The sequence below is a fragment of the Pongo pygmaeus genome, chromosome 6 (assembly GCF_028885625.2).
Source record: "Pongo pygmaeus isolate AG05252 chromosome 6, NHGRI_mPonPyg2-v2.0_pri, whole genome shotgun sequence".
Lineage (NCBI taxonomy): Eukaryota > Metazoa > Chordata > Mammalia > Primates > Hominidae > Pongo > Pongo pygmaeus.
The window spans coordinates 11691828-11703457 of record NC_072379.2 but is presented as its reverse complement, the minus strand read 5'-3'; the positions used below and the strand labels follow the sequence as shown (position 1 = coordinate 11703457).

The following is an 11630-nucleotide window of genomic DNA, read 5'->3' as shown; positions in this document are numbered from 1 at the left end:
GGGTCCAGGTGGCTGTGATATAAACACTCCTGTTGGCTGTTTGTTACATGCGTCCGAACGCTCATTCACTCAACTCACATCCACGCAGGGCCTTCCACGCGCCAGACTTCGGTGGTCCCGGCGCGGTGGGAACGTGTCCCCTCCTTGCACGCGCTCCCCGGCCAGGCCCGCGTGTCCCCAGCTTACAGTGAGAGTCCCCCCCATCCCCCGGTGCTCGGTGCTCCTCGGTACTCGCGCTCGGACCACACCCGCCGCCCACACGCACCCGCGGCCCAGGCCACGCGGCCCGGATCCCCCACCCGCGCCTCCAGGGGCGCCCCCCTAGAGCCACCGCGCCGGCAGCCGGGCGAGCGTCAGCGCCTCCGCATAGGCCCCGCCTCTCACGCCCCAGGCGGCCAATGAGGGCTGCGGCCCCGGCCGGCCCCGCCCCTCCCCGGGGAACCCCGGTCGCGGATTGGCCGGCCCGAGCGCAGTCTCCCCCGCACGTGGGGCGGGGGCGGGGTGAGTGGAGTTGCAGCGAAGCCCCGCCCCCGCCGCCCCGCCCCCGCCTCCTCCCGGGCCCGCCCCCCCGCGGCGCCCAGTCCAGCGCCCGCCGCCCGCCACCCCGGACCCCGGTGTCTGGCTTCCCCCGAGCCGGGACCCCGCGATGGCCAAGCGCAGCTCGCTGTACATCCGCATCGTGGAGGGGAAGAACCTGCCCGCCAAGGACATGTGAGCGCGGCCGGGGGTGGGAGCCCCAACTTTCCGGGGAGGGGCACTGCCCCCCAGGACGCCTGACCTTTCCTGGGTCCACCCACACGTAGAGCAGCGGAGAGGGTGCGGGAGTGCGGCCGCCGTGGGGGATCGGCGGGGAAAATGGGGACAGTGACATTTGCTGCGAGCACCAGACGGGGTGACAACCGGGGGGGAAAGTGTCACCGAGGGCTGGGGGCTGGGAACTAGGGAGGGGGTGAGAATTTGTCAGCGACCCGCGGCTCACGAGGGGAAGGGGCTTTGATAGGACAGGAGCTGGAGCCGGGTGACATGCCAGGGGAGACGTCTTGGTGATCTGCCCCCGGGGTGTGGTTGGAGGGGGTGGGGTGTCCCCCTGCAAAGGAAGGGTCTTCCTCAGTAGTTCCAGAGCCCTTAATGCCCCTGAGTGTGCACCTGAAGCACATGCTGGGGCCCAGGGGCTGTCCCCGGGCTTCCTGCTGTGCACTTGGGTAGGAGGGACTGGCATGAAAAGTGAGAACAGGTCAGGAGGCCAGGACAGGTGCAGGACTGTGGGGGAGGGAAGGAGGGTAGTAACTGTCGCTTGTGACTTGGGCTTTACACCTGAGCCATCCCGTTAATCCTCGCAACCACCCCGAAAGGCAGTTCTCACCGTTCCATTTTACAGATGAGAAAACTGAGGATCAGAGACGTGAAATGCAGGCTCCAAGTGGCAGGCAGAGCAGGGTCTCGAGTCTAGGGCTTCTAACAGGCACTGACATCTGGGGATTCCCCTGGTCCCTGGCTCGATTTGGGGAGGTTTCAGGGGCCCCTTGTTTCACTCTTCTCAGTAGGTCCCAGGGCTGAGCTGCCTGACCCCTGGCCCCCCATCTTGGTCTTGCCACCACCTTCCTTATGTGCAGGGTTTAGGCAGCTCCCTGCTCCTAGAGCCTCAGTTTCCCCTCTTTAAACTAGGGGTTGAAATCCCTCTAGAGGAAGAGGGGGAAAGCTCAAAGGTCGAGGGGCACTGGCTGCCTGGAGGAGGAGGGTGGGAGGGGGAGAAGGGGAGCCTGGAGGAAACAGAGTCCAAAGTCTGCGGAGCTGCAGTTCCCCACCCCTTGGGCTCCTCCTCGAGGCGCCCCGGGCTCCTGGATGCAGAGAAGTGGCCAGCATGGGCGAGGGGGTGGAGCGGGGTGGGGGACAGGCACTCTGCTCACACATATGTATGGTGGCCCCTGCGAGCTTCCCAGCATGCTCAGCGCGCCACCACCGAGAGCAGTGCCAGTTCCAGGCCCCCTGGGTCTGATGAGACCCAGCTCAGCAGTTACCATGACAATGGGGAAGGGAGGGCAGTGGGCATCCCTAGGTGGGTTTCCATGCTTGGAGGCTTGGAGGGAGGTGGAGTGGGAGCTGGCAGTGAGGTCTGTGGGCTGGGAAGGCAGAGGAGCTCTGAGAAGGGTCTCAGCCTCCAGGCCCAGCCTTTAAGCACCCCCCACCCCCTGCCACCACTGGCGCTAGGAACTAGGTCATCTTGGCCTCTTCTGGCTGGTGGCGGCTGGGAGGAGCAGCCCCTCCGTCTGTCGCCTCCCTCCTCATCCCCACAGCAGCTGGCCCTAGTGCCTGGCTCCAGGCTCTCTCCAGCCCAGGGCAGCGAAGCTCTTGGAGTATGCCCACCTGGGAGCCCAGTGCCTGGTTCCCTGCCCAGTGCTTTGCCTCTGGGCAAAGGGGTTCCATCTACAGTGGAGGGGTGCCTTGGGATCTCGATCCTCACCCTGCCCCCCTGCCTGCCCTACTCACGTCTCCTTTGCAACCCCCCATCTTCCCCTGTGGCTTGCATACACAGCTCTGACCTGTCAGCCGCCTCTTAAACCATCCCATAAACAGTCCCTCACATTTGGGCTACTACCCTTCACATCTCTGCCTTCGCCCATGTGTGGGGACTTCTGCCTTCAAGCACTCCACTTCAGTCCTCCAGTAAACTCCTATTCAACCTTCAGGACCCCTCTCAAACTTCTCCTCTCCAGGGCATTCCCTGGTGCCCTTGGGCAGAGTTCCTGGCTCCTGGTCTCGCCCCCCACCACTCTGGGTGGCAGGAGGAAGCCCCTGGTGTGGCAGTTCCTCCATCAAGTGGTGCCTGTCCCAGCTGACTATGAGGGCAGGGACCGTGACTCATTCATCCTGGCACCAGGTCCATAGTAGGGAGAATAAGAGGTGTTGAGGACTTCCCCCACTTAATCCTCTTCTTAACTTTATAAGATAGACATCCTCAGTTTGCACACTGGGAAACTGAGGCTCAGGAAGTGAAAGTCATTTGCCAAGAGGGTAGGTAGAGAAGTCAGGATTCAGACTGCCTTTGTCTGCTGCCGACAGGCTGAGAATACTAGCCTGCCCACGGCTGCAAGCTTGCGGCTGGGCTCAGTGAGACTGAGCCTCGGAAATCCTATGCAAAGCATTTGGCTGCAGAGTCGGGCAGGGGTTTGGAGATCATGGGAGGCCCTCACTGAGTACTGGAGTTTCACTGTGCCTCACCAGCGCCCCGCCTATCTTCTGAGTAGCATCCCCTCCAGCCAGGGCTTGCATACTTCTGAGGACGGGGAGCTCACCACCTCTCATAGTGGCTCATCTTGACTGAGACAGTTTCAAGGAGGAAGCTGTCCTCACACAGCTGCCAGCTGCCTTCCTGCCACTTCTACTCATGGGTTTTTATTCCTCTAAAGTGCATAGAGCACAGCTGCATTCCCCATCACTGCTAGCTTTCAGAGCCTGCCTGTTCCTGCCCTGCCCCTTCCCACTGTCTCCCATCCCCGCGTACCTAGGCATGAGCCAAGTCTCACGATGACCAGTGACCCACTGTCTCCCACACCAAGTGGCCTTGGGGACTGGCCCAAGGCTATTTCGGGGTTTTCCCTGATCCTCCTTCCACAGTCTAGAAACTGCCAAGGCCCTAAATATAGAGGCCCCGAAAGTAGCCAGACAGGGCCAGTGGCAACTGGCTCGGGAAAGGAGAAATGAGAGAGGTGGGCAGCCTAGGGGCCTTAACACTAGCGAAGAAGGAACTGGGCAGGGCTTGGGTCCCAGCAGCCCACTGGGGACCATGGTTGGGCCCAGGTTCTTAAATCTGGCCTCGGCCTGCTCTCAATACCGTCCTCTTGCCCCATCTCTGATCCAGCCACCCAGCTCTTCACAGTCCTTGCCCACCAGGATTCGGGTCCTGCTTCCAGGCCTTTGGAAGCAGTAGCAGCCCAGTAGTGGGGGACAGCCCAGGGAGGTCCCCTGTTGCCTCAGCCAGTACTGACCTCTCCCTGCCTCCTCTGAGCTCCTTCTATGGCTCCTGGATCCTGCAGCCCAGCCCAGCACCTGGGGTGTCCAGAGGCCTGATTGCTTAGGACCTGGAGTCCCCTGGCTTTGGGTTGATGGGATGCAAGCTGGGGTATTCACAGGGGGCTCCCTGGAGGAGGGGGCTCTTTATTTTATTTTATTTATTTATTTTTGAGACAGAGTCTTGCTCTGTTGCCCAGGCTGGAGTGCAGTGGCGCGATCTTGGCTCACTGCAACCTCCTCCTCCAGGGTTCAAGGGATTCTCCTGCCTCAGCCTCCCCAGTAGCTGGGATTACAGATGCACACCACCACATTTGGCTAATTTTTGTATTTTTCGTAGAGACGGGGTTTCGCCATGTTGGCCAGGCTGGTCTGGAACTCCTGGCCTCACGTGATCTGCCCACCTCGGCCTCCCAAAGTGCTGGGATTACAGGTGTGAGCCACCACACCTGGCCAGGAGGAGGGGGCTCTCAAATGATGGCAGGGGGAGGTTACAGTCAGAGATGCAGGCAGTGCTAACATTTACTGAGCACCTCCAAGACCTTCTCTATCGTCTCAGGACCCAGGGAAGCTCCCTTGTGGGCCGGGGTTACACTTCCCACTTTATAGGTAGGAAAACTGAGTCTTGGCAGACATTTCCTGTCTGTGTCCAGGAGCTTCTGGAGCTGTTGGCCCCAAGTGCCTTCCTCTGCCGGAAGAGCCCCTTTTGAGAAGGGAAGCAGAGCTTGGAATTCCCCACCCTCCACCATAGAAACACACTTCCTTTTTATGGACACTCAGTGGAGGAACAGCTCTAGAGACAGCCCTCACTCCCCCACTTTTACCCAGTACCAGCCCTAGGCCTGGCTGCAGGCCTCTCCCAGCCCCAGAAGCCCCCCAACACCTGAGACCCTTGGAACTGAGCGTGCGTTTGCCTTCGCCCATCCCTCTTTCCCCAGATAGCTGTTACATTTATTCATTCATTCACTCATCAGTTCATTCATTCATCTGTTCATTCGGCAAACACTCATGGGCCGCCTGTCTTGTGCCAAGCCCTGTGGGGGCCCTGGGGACACAGGCATGCTCCCCGCCCCCAGGTAGCTCAGAGCAGGTGGGAAGCAGCTGATCACTACCAGGCTGGATGAAGTGGGCAGGCAGTGTGAGTCCAGGGAGGCCTTCCTCCCCGTCCCGCCCTGGGGCAAGGGAGGGCTCTGGCAGGGCTGAAGGCCGACTGGGCAGGAGGGACAGCAGTGTCGGTGTTGGGGAGAGCAGGAGCAAAGGCTCCAGGGAGAGTAAGGGGCTCGACTTTGGTGTGGAGGGTAGGGGTCCAGGAGCTTGCCTGGGGCTGTTGCTTGGAGCTGTTTTGGAGGGAGGCACGGATGGGGTAGGAGGGCATAGAAAGGAGGAACATTCTATCCCCTGCGGGAGGAACAGGAGGTTTCCAGTACCCCCTCCCTCTGTCCCTCTCCCTCCCCTCCCTGTCTCTCCCCTCTCCCTCTCTACCCCTCCCTCTCACCCCCTCCCTCTTTACTCCCTCCCTCTTACTCTCCTCCCTCTCTACCCCTCCCTCTCACCCCCTCCCTTTTTACTCCCTCCCTCTTACTCTCCTCCTTCTCTCCCCCTCCCTCTCACCCCCGACTCAGTCTCCCCCTCCCTCTTACTCTCCTCCCTCTCACTCTCCTCTCCCCCTCCCTCTCTCCCCTCTCTCATCCCCTCAGTCTCCCCCTCCCTCTTACTCCCCTTCCCCTTACTCTCCTCCCTCTCTCCCCCTCCCTCTCACCCCTTCCCTCTCACCCCCTCACTCAGTCTCCCCCTCCCTCTTAACTCCCTCCCTCTTACTCTCCTCCCTCTCTCTCCCCCTCCCTATCACCCCCTTCCCTCTTAACCCCTTCCCTCTCTCTCCTCCTCCCTCTCAGCCCCCTCCGTCTCCTCTTCCCTCTCTCTCACCTCCCTGTCCGTCCCCTTCCCTCTCTGCCCCTCCCTCTGTCCCTCTCCCAGTCTCTCCCCTTCCTCCTTCCCCCCCCCCCCGTCTTCTCCTTTCTCTCTCTACTCATCCCTGTCTCTTCCCCCTCCTTCTCCCTCCCCCACAACTCTCCCTCCATCTACTCCCACCCCTGCCCGCCAAAGGGGAGCCCTGGTGCGGGTTCCTGCCCTTCCCTCACCATCCGCTCCCCGGCTGAGGGCGGGGACCCGTGTTTGGCCGGAGGAGCCTGCGGTCTCCAAACCAGGACGCGGAGACTCAGCCTCCGCTGTCTTCCCCGCACTCCTCCCGAGGGGCCGGAAGAGGGAGGAGCGTGCCGCGAGGCCCCGCCCCGCCTCCGTCCTCCAGCCCCGCCCCTGCCTATTTGCCTTGCAGCACCGGCAGCAGCGACCCCTATTGCATCGTGAAGGTGGACAATGAGCCCATCATCAGGTACCGCCCCCACCCCCAGGACCGAGGGGCGCTCAGCCCCTCATCGGCCCGCGCTCTCCCCGCAAAGGGGTGTGAATTTTGTTGTGAATTTTGTACGGAGATGGGAGGGGGCTTGAAGCATCTGGTCCCCTGCCTGGGATTCCCCACCTCGCCCTGACACCCCAGCTAAGAGGTGAGAAAGACCTTCCGGGAAATGGCCTGGCCAAGGGCCTCCCACCGGACTCTGTTCATCTTTGCAATCATCACAACCTCCGGGAGAGACAGATGCTGACGATTTGTAACAACAACTCTCATTTGTGGAGCCAGCCCTTTTCCAGACCGTTTAGTTCTTGCAATTAGCGAGATACGATATCATTAGACCCCATTTACAGACCAAGAAACTGAGGCTCAGGGAGACTAACTACCCTGCCCAAGGTCACATGCCTAGTAAAAGTGGCAGAGCCACACTGGAGCCCAAGTCTGGCCGCCCCAGAACCCGAGCTCCCTTCCCCTCCCCGGTCCTGGCTCTAACTTGGGTCATGTCCCCTGAGAGTCCCATAGTGATTATCCCTCGAGGGTGGGCAACCCCAGCCTGCATCCTGAAGAGTCACTTCCTCCAGATGTCCCTTCCTCCATGGTCCCCATGATCTCTGGGCAGGATCTTTGCTGTCCTCTCTCTTCCTTCACCCAGGCTCCTGCTTCCAAGTTCATGGCCAGAGCTGCCCTGCTGTTCTGCCCGCCTGAATACCCGTGGCCTACTCGGAGCCAAGGCCACCAAACTCCCAGTCCTTCCCCACCTGCTAGTAGGCTCCCAGCCTTTCTCGAGGGTCTGCAAACCACAGACAGCAAGAGGGAGAGGGGTGTGATGTCTCTGATGCTCTTGATACAGAAGGGAAACAGATGACCTGTCTGAGAAGTGGTTGGCATGAGGTGGTCCCGTGAACTTTCATCTGGGTCCTTGGGGGCTTCAGCGTCTCCCCACCCGCTAGCCCGCTGAGTCCCATGAGTTGAAGGCTCTGATCCACAGGTGGTTGATCAGAGCTGGGTGAGGATGGGAGGCCAGGCTCAGCAGTCGCCGAGGCAGCTACCCTGTGACCTGAGGCCAATGCCTGCCAACTGTGATCTCAGTTTCCCCAAATGTAAAACAGCTGGAGAGGCTGGGCACGGTGGCTCACGCCTGTCATCCCAGCACTTTGGAAGGCCGAGGCGGGCAGATCACCTGAGGTCAGGAGTTCGAGAGCAGCCTGGCCAACAGGGTGAAACCCTGTCTCTACTAAAATGACAAAATTAGCTGGGTGTGGTGGCAGGCGTCTGTAATCCCAGCTACTCAGGAAGCTGAGGCAGGGAGAATTGCTTGAACCTGGGAGGCAGAGGTTGCAGTGAGCCGAGATGACGCCACTGCACTCTAGCCTGGGCGACAGAGCGAGACTCCGTCTCAAAAAAATAAAATAAATAACAGCCAGAGAAAGGCAGCCCTGTGCCCCATCCAGGGCAGAGAGGAAGGTCAGGGGGTAGTGACTGGTGGTGAACAGTAGGGTCTGGCACAGGGAAAACACATCAGTGGCAGAGCCAGTTGTTATAGGGGTAGGGGGAGATACAAGGAAGGTCCCAGCCCAGGGCCTGGGAGTGGCCTGGGCACGTGCTGAGGGTTCTCTCCTGCAGGACAGCCACGGTGTGGAAGACCCTGTGCCCCTTCTGGGGTGAGGAGTACCAAGTGCACCTGCCGCCCACCTTCCACGCTGTGGCTTTCTACGTCATGGATGAGGATGCCCTCAGGTGAGTGCCCCCATCTCCAGCTGGGACCCAGACCTGGCCATCTGATTGCTCCCTGGCCCATTTCACCACCAGAACTCCTGGGTCCTTTTTGGCATCCTCTTTGCAGCCTGGAGGGAGGCAGAGCCTGGGGGCCTGGGAGGGCGAAAGGCTTGAGCGTGTGGGTGTGCACATGCGTGGCTCCATGGTGCATGCGCCACATCACACACGTGTGTGTGCAGGCATGCGGGCACAAGTGTGCATGGACTACATGTGTGCGTGCAGGTGTGAGCTGTGAGATAGGCACCCAGAGAGCATGAGCTTGGCATGTGCTGGCATGCGAGAAACCAATCACATCCCCCTAGAGGGTCCAGAACCCACAGCCTACAGAAGGGCCACAGGTCCAGCTCTGTTGGGTTACTCTGGAAATAACGGTGGTGTCCACCACCCTGCTCCCTCCGGGGGGCCCTGAACTTGGTGGGAGGCCCCAGAGGGCAGGTACTGAAGCCCTGCCCAGCTCTGGCTCCATCTCCCTCCTCTAGCCGGGACGACGTTATCGGAAAGGTCTGCCTTACAAGGGACACCCTAGCCTCTCACCCTAAGGGTAAGTTCTCCCTTTCCCTCCCGCACTGGTCTGCCCAGTCCCTGGCCTCCCTCCCACTCAGAGACCCCCCCTCTAGGCTCCATCTGGTCTCCTGCTCAGAGAAAGCCATTTCTACTCTCCCCAGAAGCCGGGGCCACGTTCTATACTCCTGGCCTCTGTTCTGCTGCATGTCCCCAAGCCTGGTTGTTACTGCCTCTTCCCTAGGGTGAAGAGGGGCTGCTACGGGTGGAATCTGAGGCCTCTGCTGGCAGAAGAAGGGGCCTCCTTACACTCCATTGCTGAAGCGTAGGGACCCCTTCTCCGAATCGGGCCAGCTCCTTCTGTAACCCATGGGGTCGCCTCCACCTGGGCCGTAGTACCACTGTGTCCTAAGTTTGAAGGGTTGGCCTAGAGCCAGTCCAGGCTGGAGATCCCTTTCAATTATTTCTGGGATGCAGACATTGTTTTGAGATGGAGTTTCACTCTTGTTGCCCAGGCTGGAGTGCAATGGTGCGATCTCTGCCCACCGCAACCTCTGCCTCCCAGGTTCAAGCGATTCTCCTGCCTCAGCCTCCCTAGTAGCTAGGATTACAGGCATGTGCCACTACGCCCTGCTTTTTTTGTATTTTTAGTAGAGACGGGGTTTCTCCATGTTGGTCAGGCTGGTCTCGAACTCCCGACCTCAGGTGATCCGCCTGCCTCGGCCTCCCAAAGTGCTGGGATTATAGGCATGAGGCACCGCGCCCAGCGACAATTTTTGTATAGGTAAAAAAAAATAGAGGCCGGGTGCAGTGGTCACACCTGTAATCCCAGCACTTTGGGAATCTGAGGCAGGTGGATCACCTGAGGTCAGGAGTTCAAGACCAGCCTGGCCAACATGGCAAAACCCTGTCTCTACTAAAAATACAAAAAATTAGCTGGACGTGGTGGTGGGCGCCTGTAATCGCAGCTACTCAGGAGGCTGAGGCAGGAGAATCGCTTGAATCCAGGAGGCGGAGGTTGCTGTGAGTCAAGATCACGCCATTGCTCCAACCTGGATGACAGAGCAAGACTCCATCTCCAAAAGAAAAACAGAGATGGAGGCCGGGCATGGTGGCTCACACCTGTAATCCCAGTGGCAATTCACTTGAGATTAGGAGTTCAAGACCAGCCTCGTCAACATGGTGAAACCCTGTCTCTACTAAAAATATAAAAATTACCTGGGCATGGAGGCACTCACCTGTAATCCCAGCTACTAGGGAGGCTGAGACAGGAAAATCTCTTGAACCTGGGAGGCAGAGGATGCAGTGAGCCAAGATTGCGCCATTGCACTCCAGCCTAGGCGACAGAGCAAGACTCTGTCTCGAAAAAAAAAAAAAAATGGAGATGGGGGTCTCACTCTGTTGCCCAGGCTGGTCTTGAACTCCTGGCTTTGATGGATCCTCCCGCCTTGGCCTCCCCAAGGTGCTAGGATTACAGGTGTGAGCCACCATGCTCTGCTCAGACATGATTTTGAGGGTTCAGCCCCGTGCCAGCCTCACTGTGTGTGACCTTGGGCAGCTCTTGCCTTCTCTGGGCTTCTCTGAGGGTTCAAACCAGTTCTTGGATGCTATGGGCTCTGCCATCAGAGCCTTTATGTCCCGCTTACTGGCTTCCCCCCACACACACCTGCTCCTGCCTGTGACTGGGCCAGGGATGGGGGCAGGGCGGAGGCAGGTTCTGCTGACTCATGGGGCCTCTTGGCCCCTGCCAGGCCAAAGGCCTTTCCCACCTGCAGCCTTAGCCGGCATCTCTGGGGTCTAGTAGCCCCAGTGAGGCTTCCTCTGGGTGCCTTGTAGCTTCCCCATCCAGACCTCAGACCTCCTCCCAGCAGCCCTAGGGGAGGGCCACTGTCTTCCTGTTTTAAGATGGGGAATCTGGCTGGGTACAGCAGTCCACGCTTATAATCCCAGCACCTTGGGAGGCTGAGGTGGGAGGATTGCTTGAGGTCAGGAGTTTGAGACCAGCCTGAGCAACATAGCAAGACTCCATCTTTTTTTTTTTTTTTTTTTTTTTTTTGAGATGGGGTCTTGCTCTGTCACCCAGGCTGGAGTGCAATGGTGCAATCTTGTAGCTTCCCCATCCAGACCTCAGACCCTCCTCCCAGCAGCCCTAGGGGAGGGCCACTCTCTTCCCATTTTAAGATGGGGAATCTGGCTGGGTACAGCAGCCCACGCTTATAATCCCAGCACCTTGGGAGGCTGAGGTGGGAGGATTGCTTGAGGTCAGGAGTTTGAGACCAGCCTGAGCAACATAGCAAGACTCCATCTTTTTTTTTTTTTGAGATGGGGTCTTGCTCTGTCACCCAGGCTGGAGTGCAATGGCACGATCTGAGTTCGAGCAATTCTCCTGCCTCAGCCTCCTGAGGAGCTGTTATTACAGGCATGTGCCACCACACCACACACAGAGTGAGACCCTGTCTCTAAAAACAACAACAAAGAAATGACACAGTAGTGAGGGCACAGGCCCCAGGTCACTGACTTAGATTCTAATCCCAGCTCTTCCAACGGCTGTTTCTTCACCTGCTGAGCCTCAGTTTCCCCATCTGTCATTGGGGATACCAGCCCCTGCTTCATGGGTGCCTAGGGGATTCCCAGGAGATTATGGAGGTGCCTCAAGGTGCCTGGTGGGGCTAAGGGTGGAGGGTGTGGTGGTTCAGGGCTGGGTTCCTGGCTGAGCTGACCCCACAGGTTTCAGCGGGTGGGCCCACCTGACGGAGGTCGACCCCGATGAGGAGGTGCAGGGCGAGATCCACCTGCGGCTGGAAGTGCGGCCAGGGGCCCGGGCCTGCCGGCTACGCTGCTCTGTGTTAGAGGCCAGGTGAGACTCAGGGGCCTGGGGGCGGGCAGTGGGTCCCCTGCAACTAGAGAAACCCAATGAGGAAGCTGAGCCCCACCT

General features: G+C 59.4%; 1 protein-coding gene across 2 annotated transcripts in view; it reads left to right on the top strand.

Annotated features, from left to right (window-relative positions):
• The first annotated feature begins 546 nt into the window (after positions 1-546).
• Positions 547-11630, top strand: part of LOC129041178 (ras GTPase-activating protein 4) — a 35016-nt gene continuing 23932 nt past the window's right edge. Inside the window, exons 1-5 of one of the 2 annotated variants that reach the window (XM_054496519.2) lie at positions 547-711; positions 6344-6400; positions 8042-8155; positions 8674-8735; positions 11423-11552. In XM_054496519.2, coding sequence (XP_054352494.1) covers positions 647-711; positions 6344-6400; positions 8042-8155; positions 8674-8735; positions 11423-11552 — 428 coding nt within the window. In that variant the 5' untranslated portion in view covers positions 547-646. The remainder of the gene's footprint in view (positions 712-6343; positions 6401-8041; positions 8156-8673; positions 8736-11422; positions 11553-11630) is intronic. The other variant, XM_054496521.1, reaches the window with a different exon arrangement.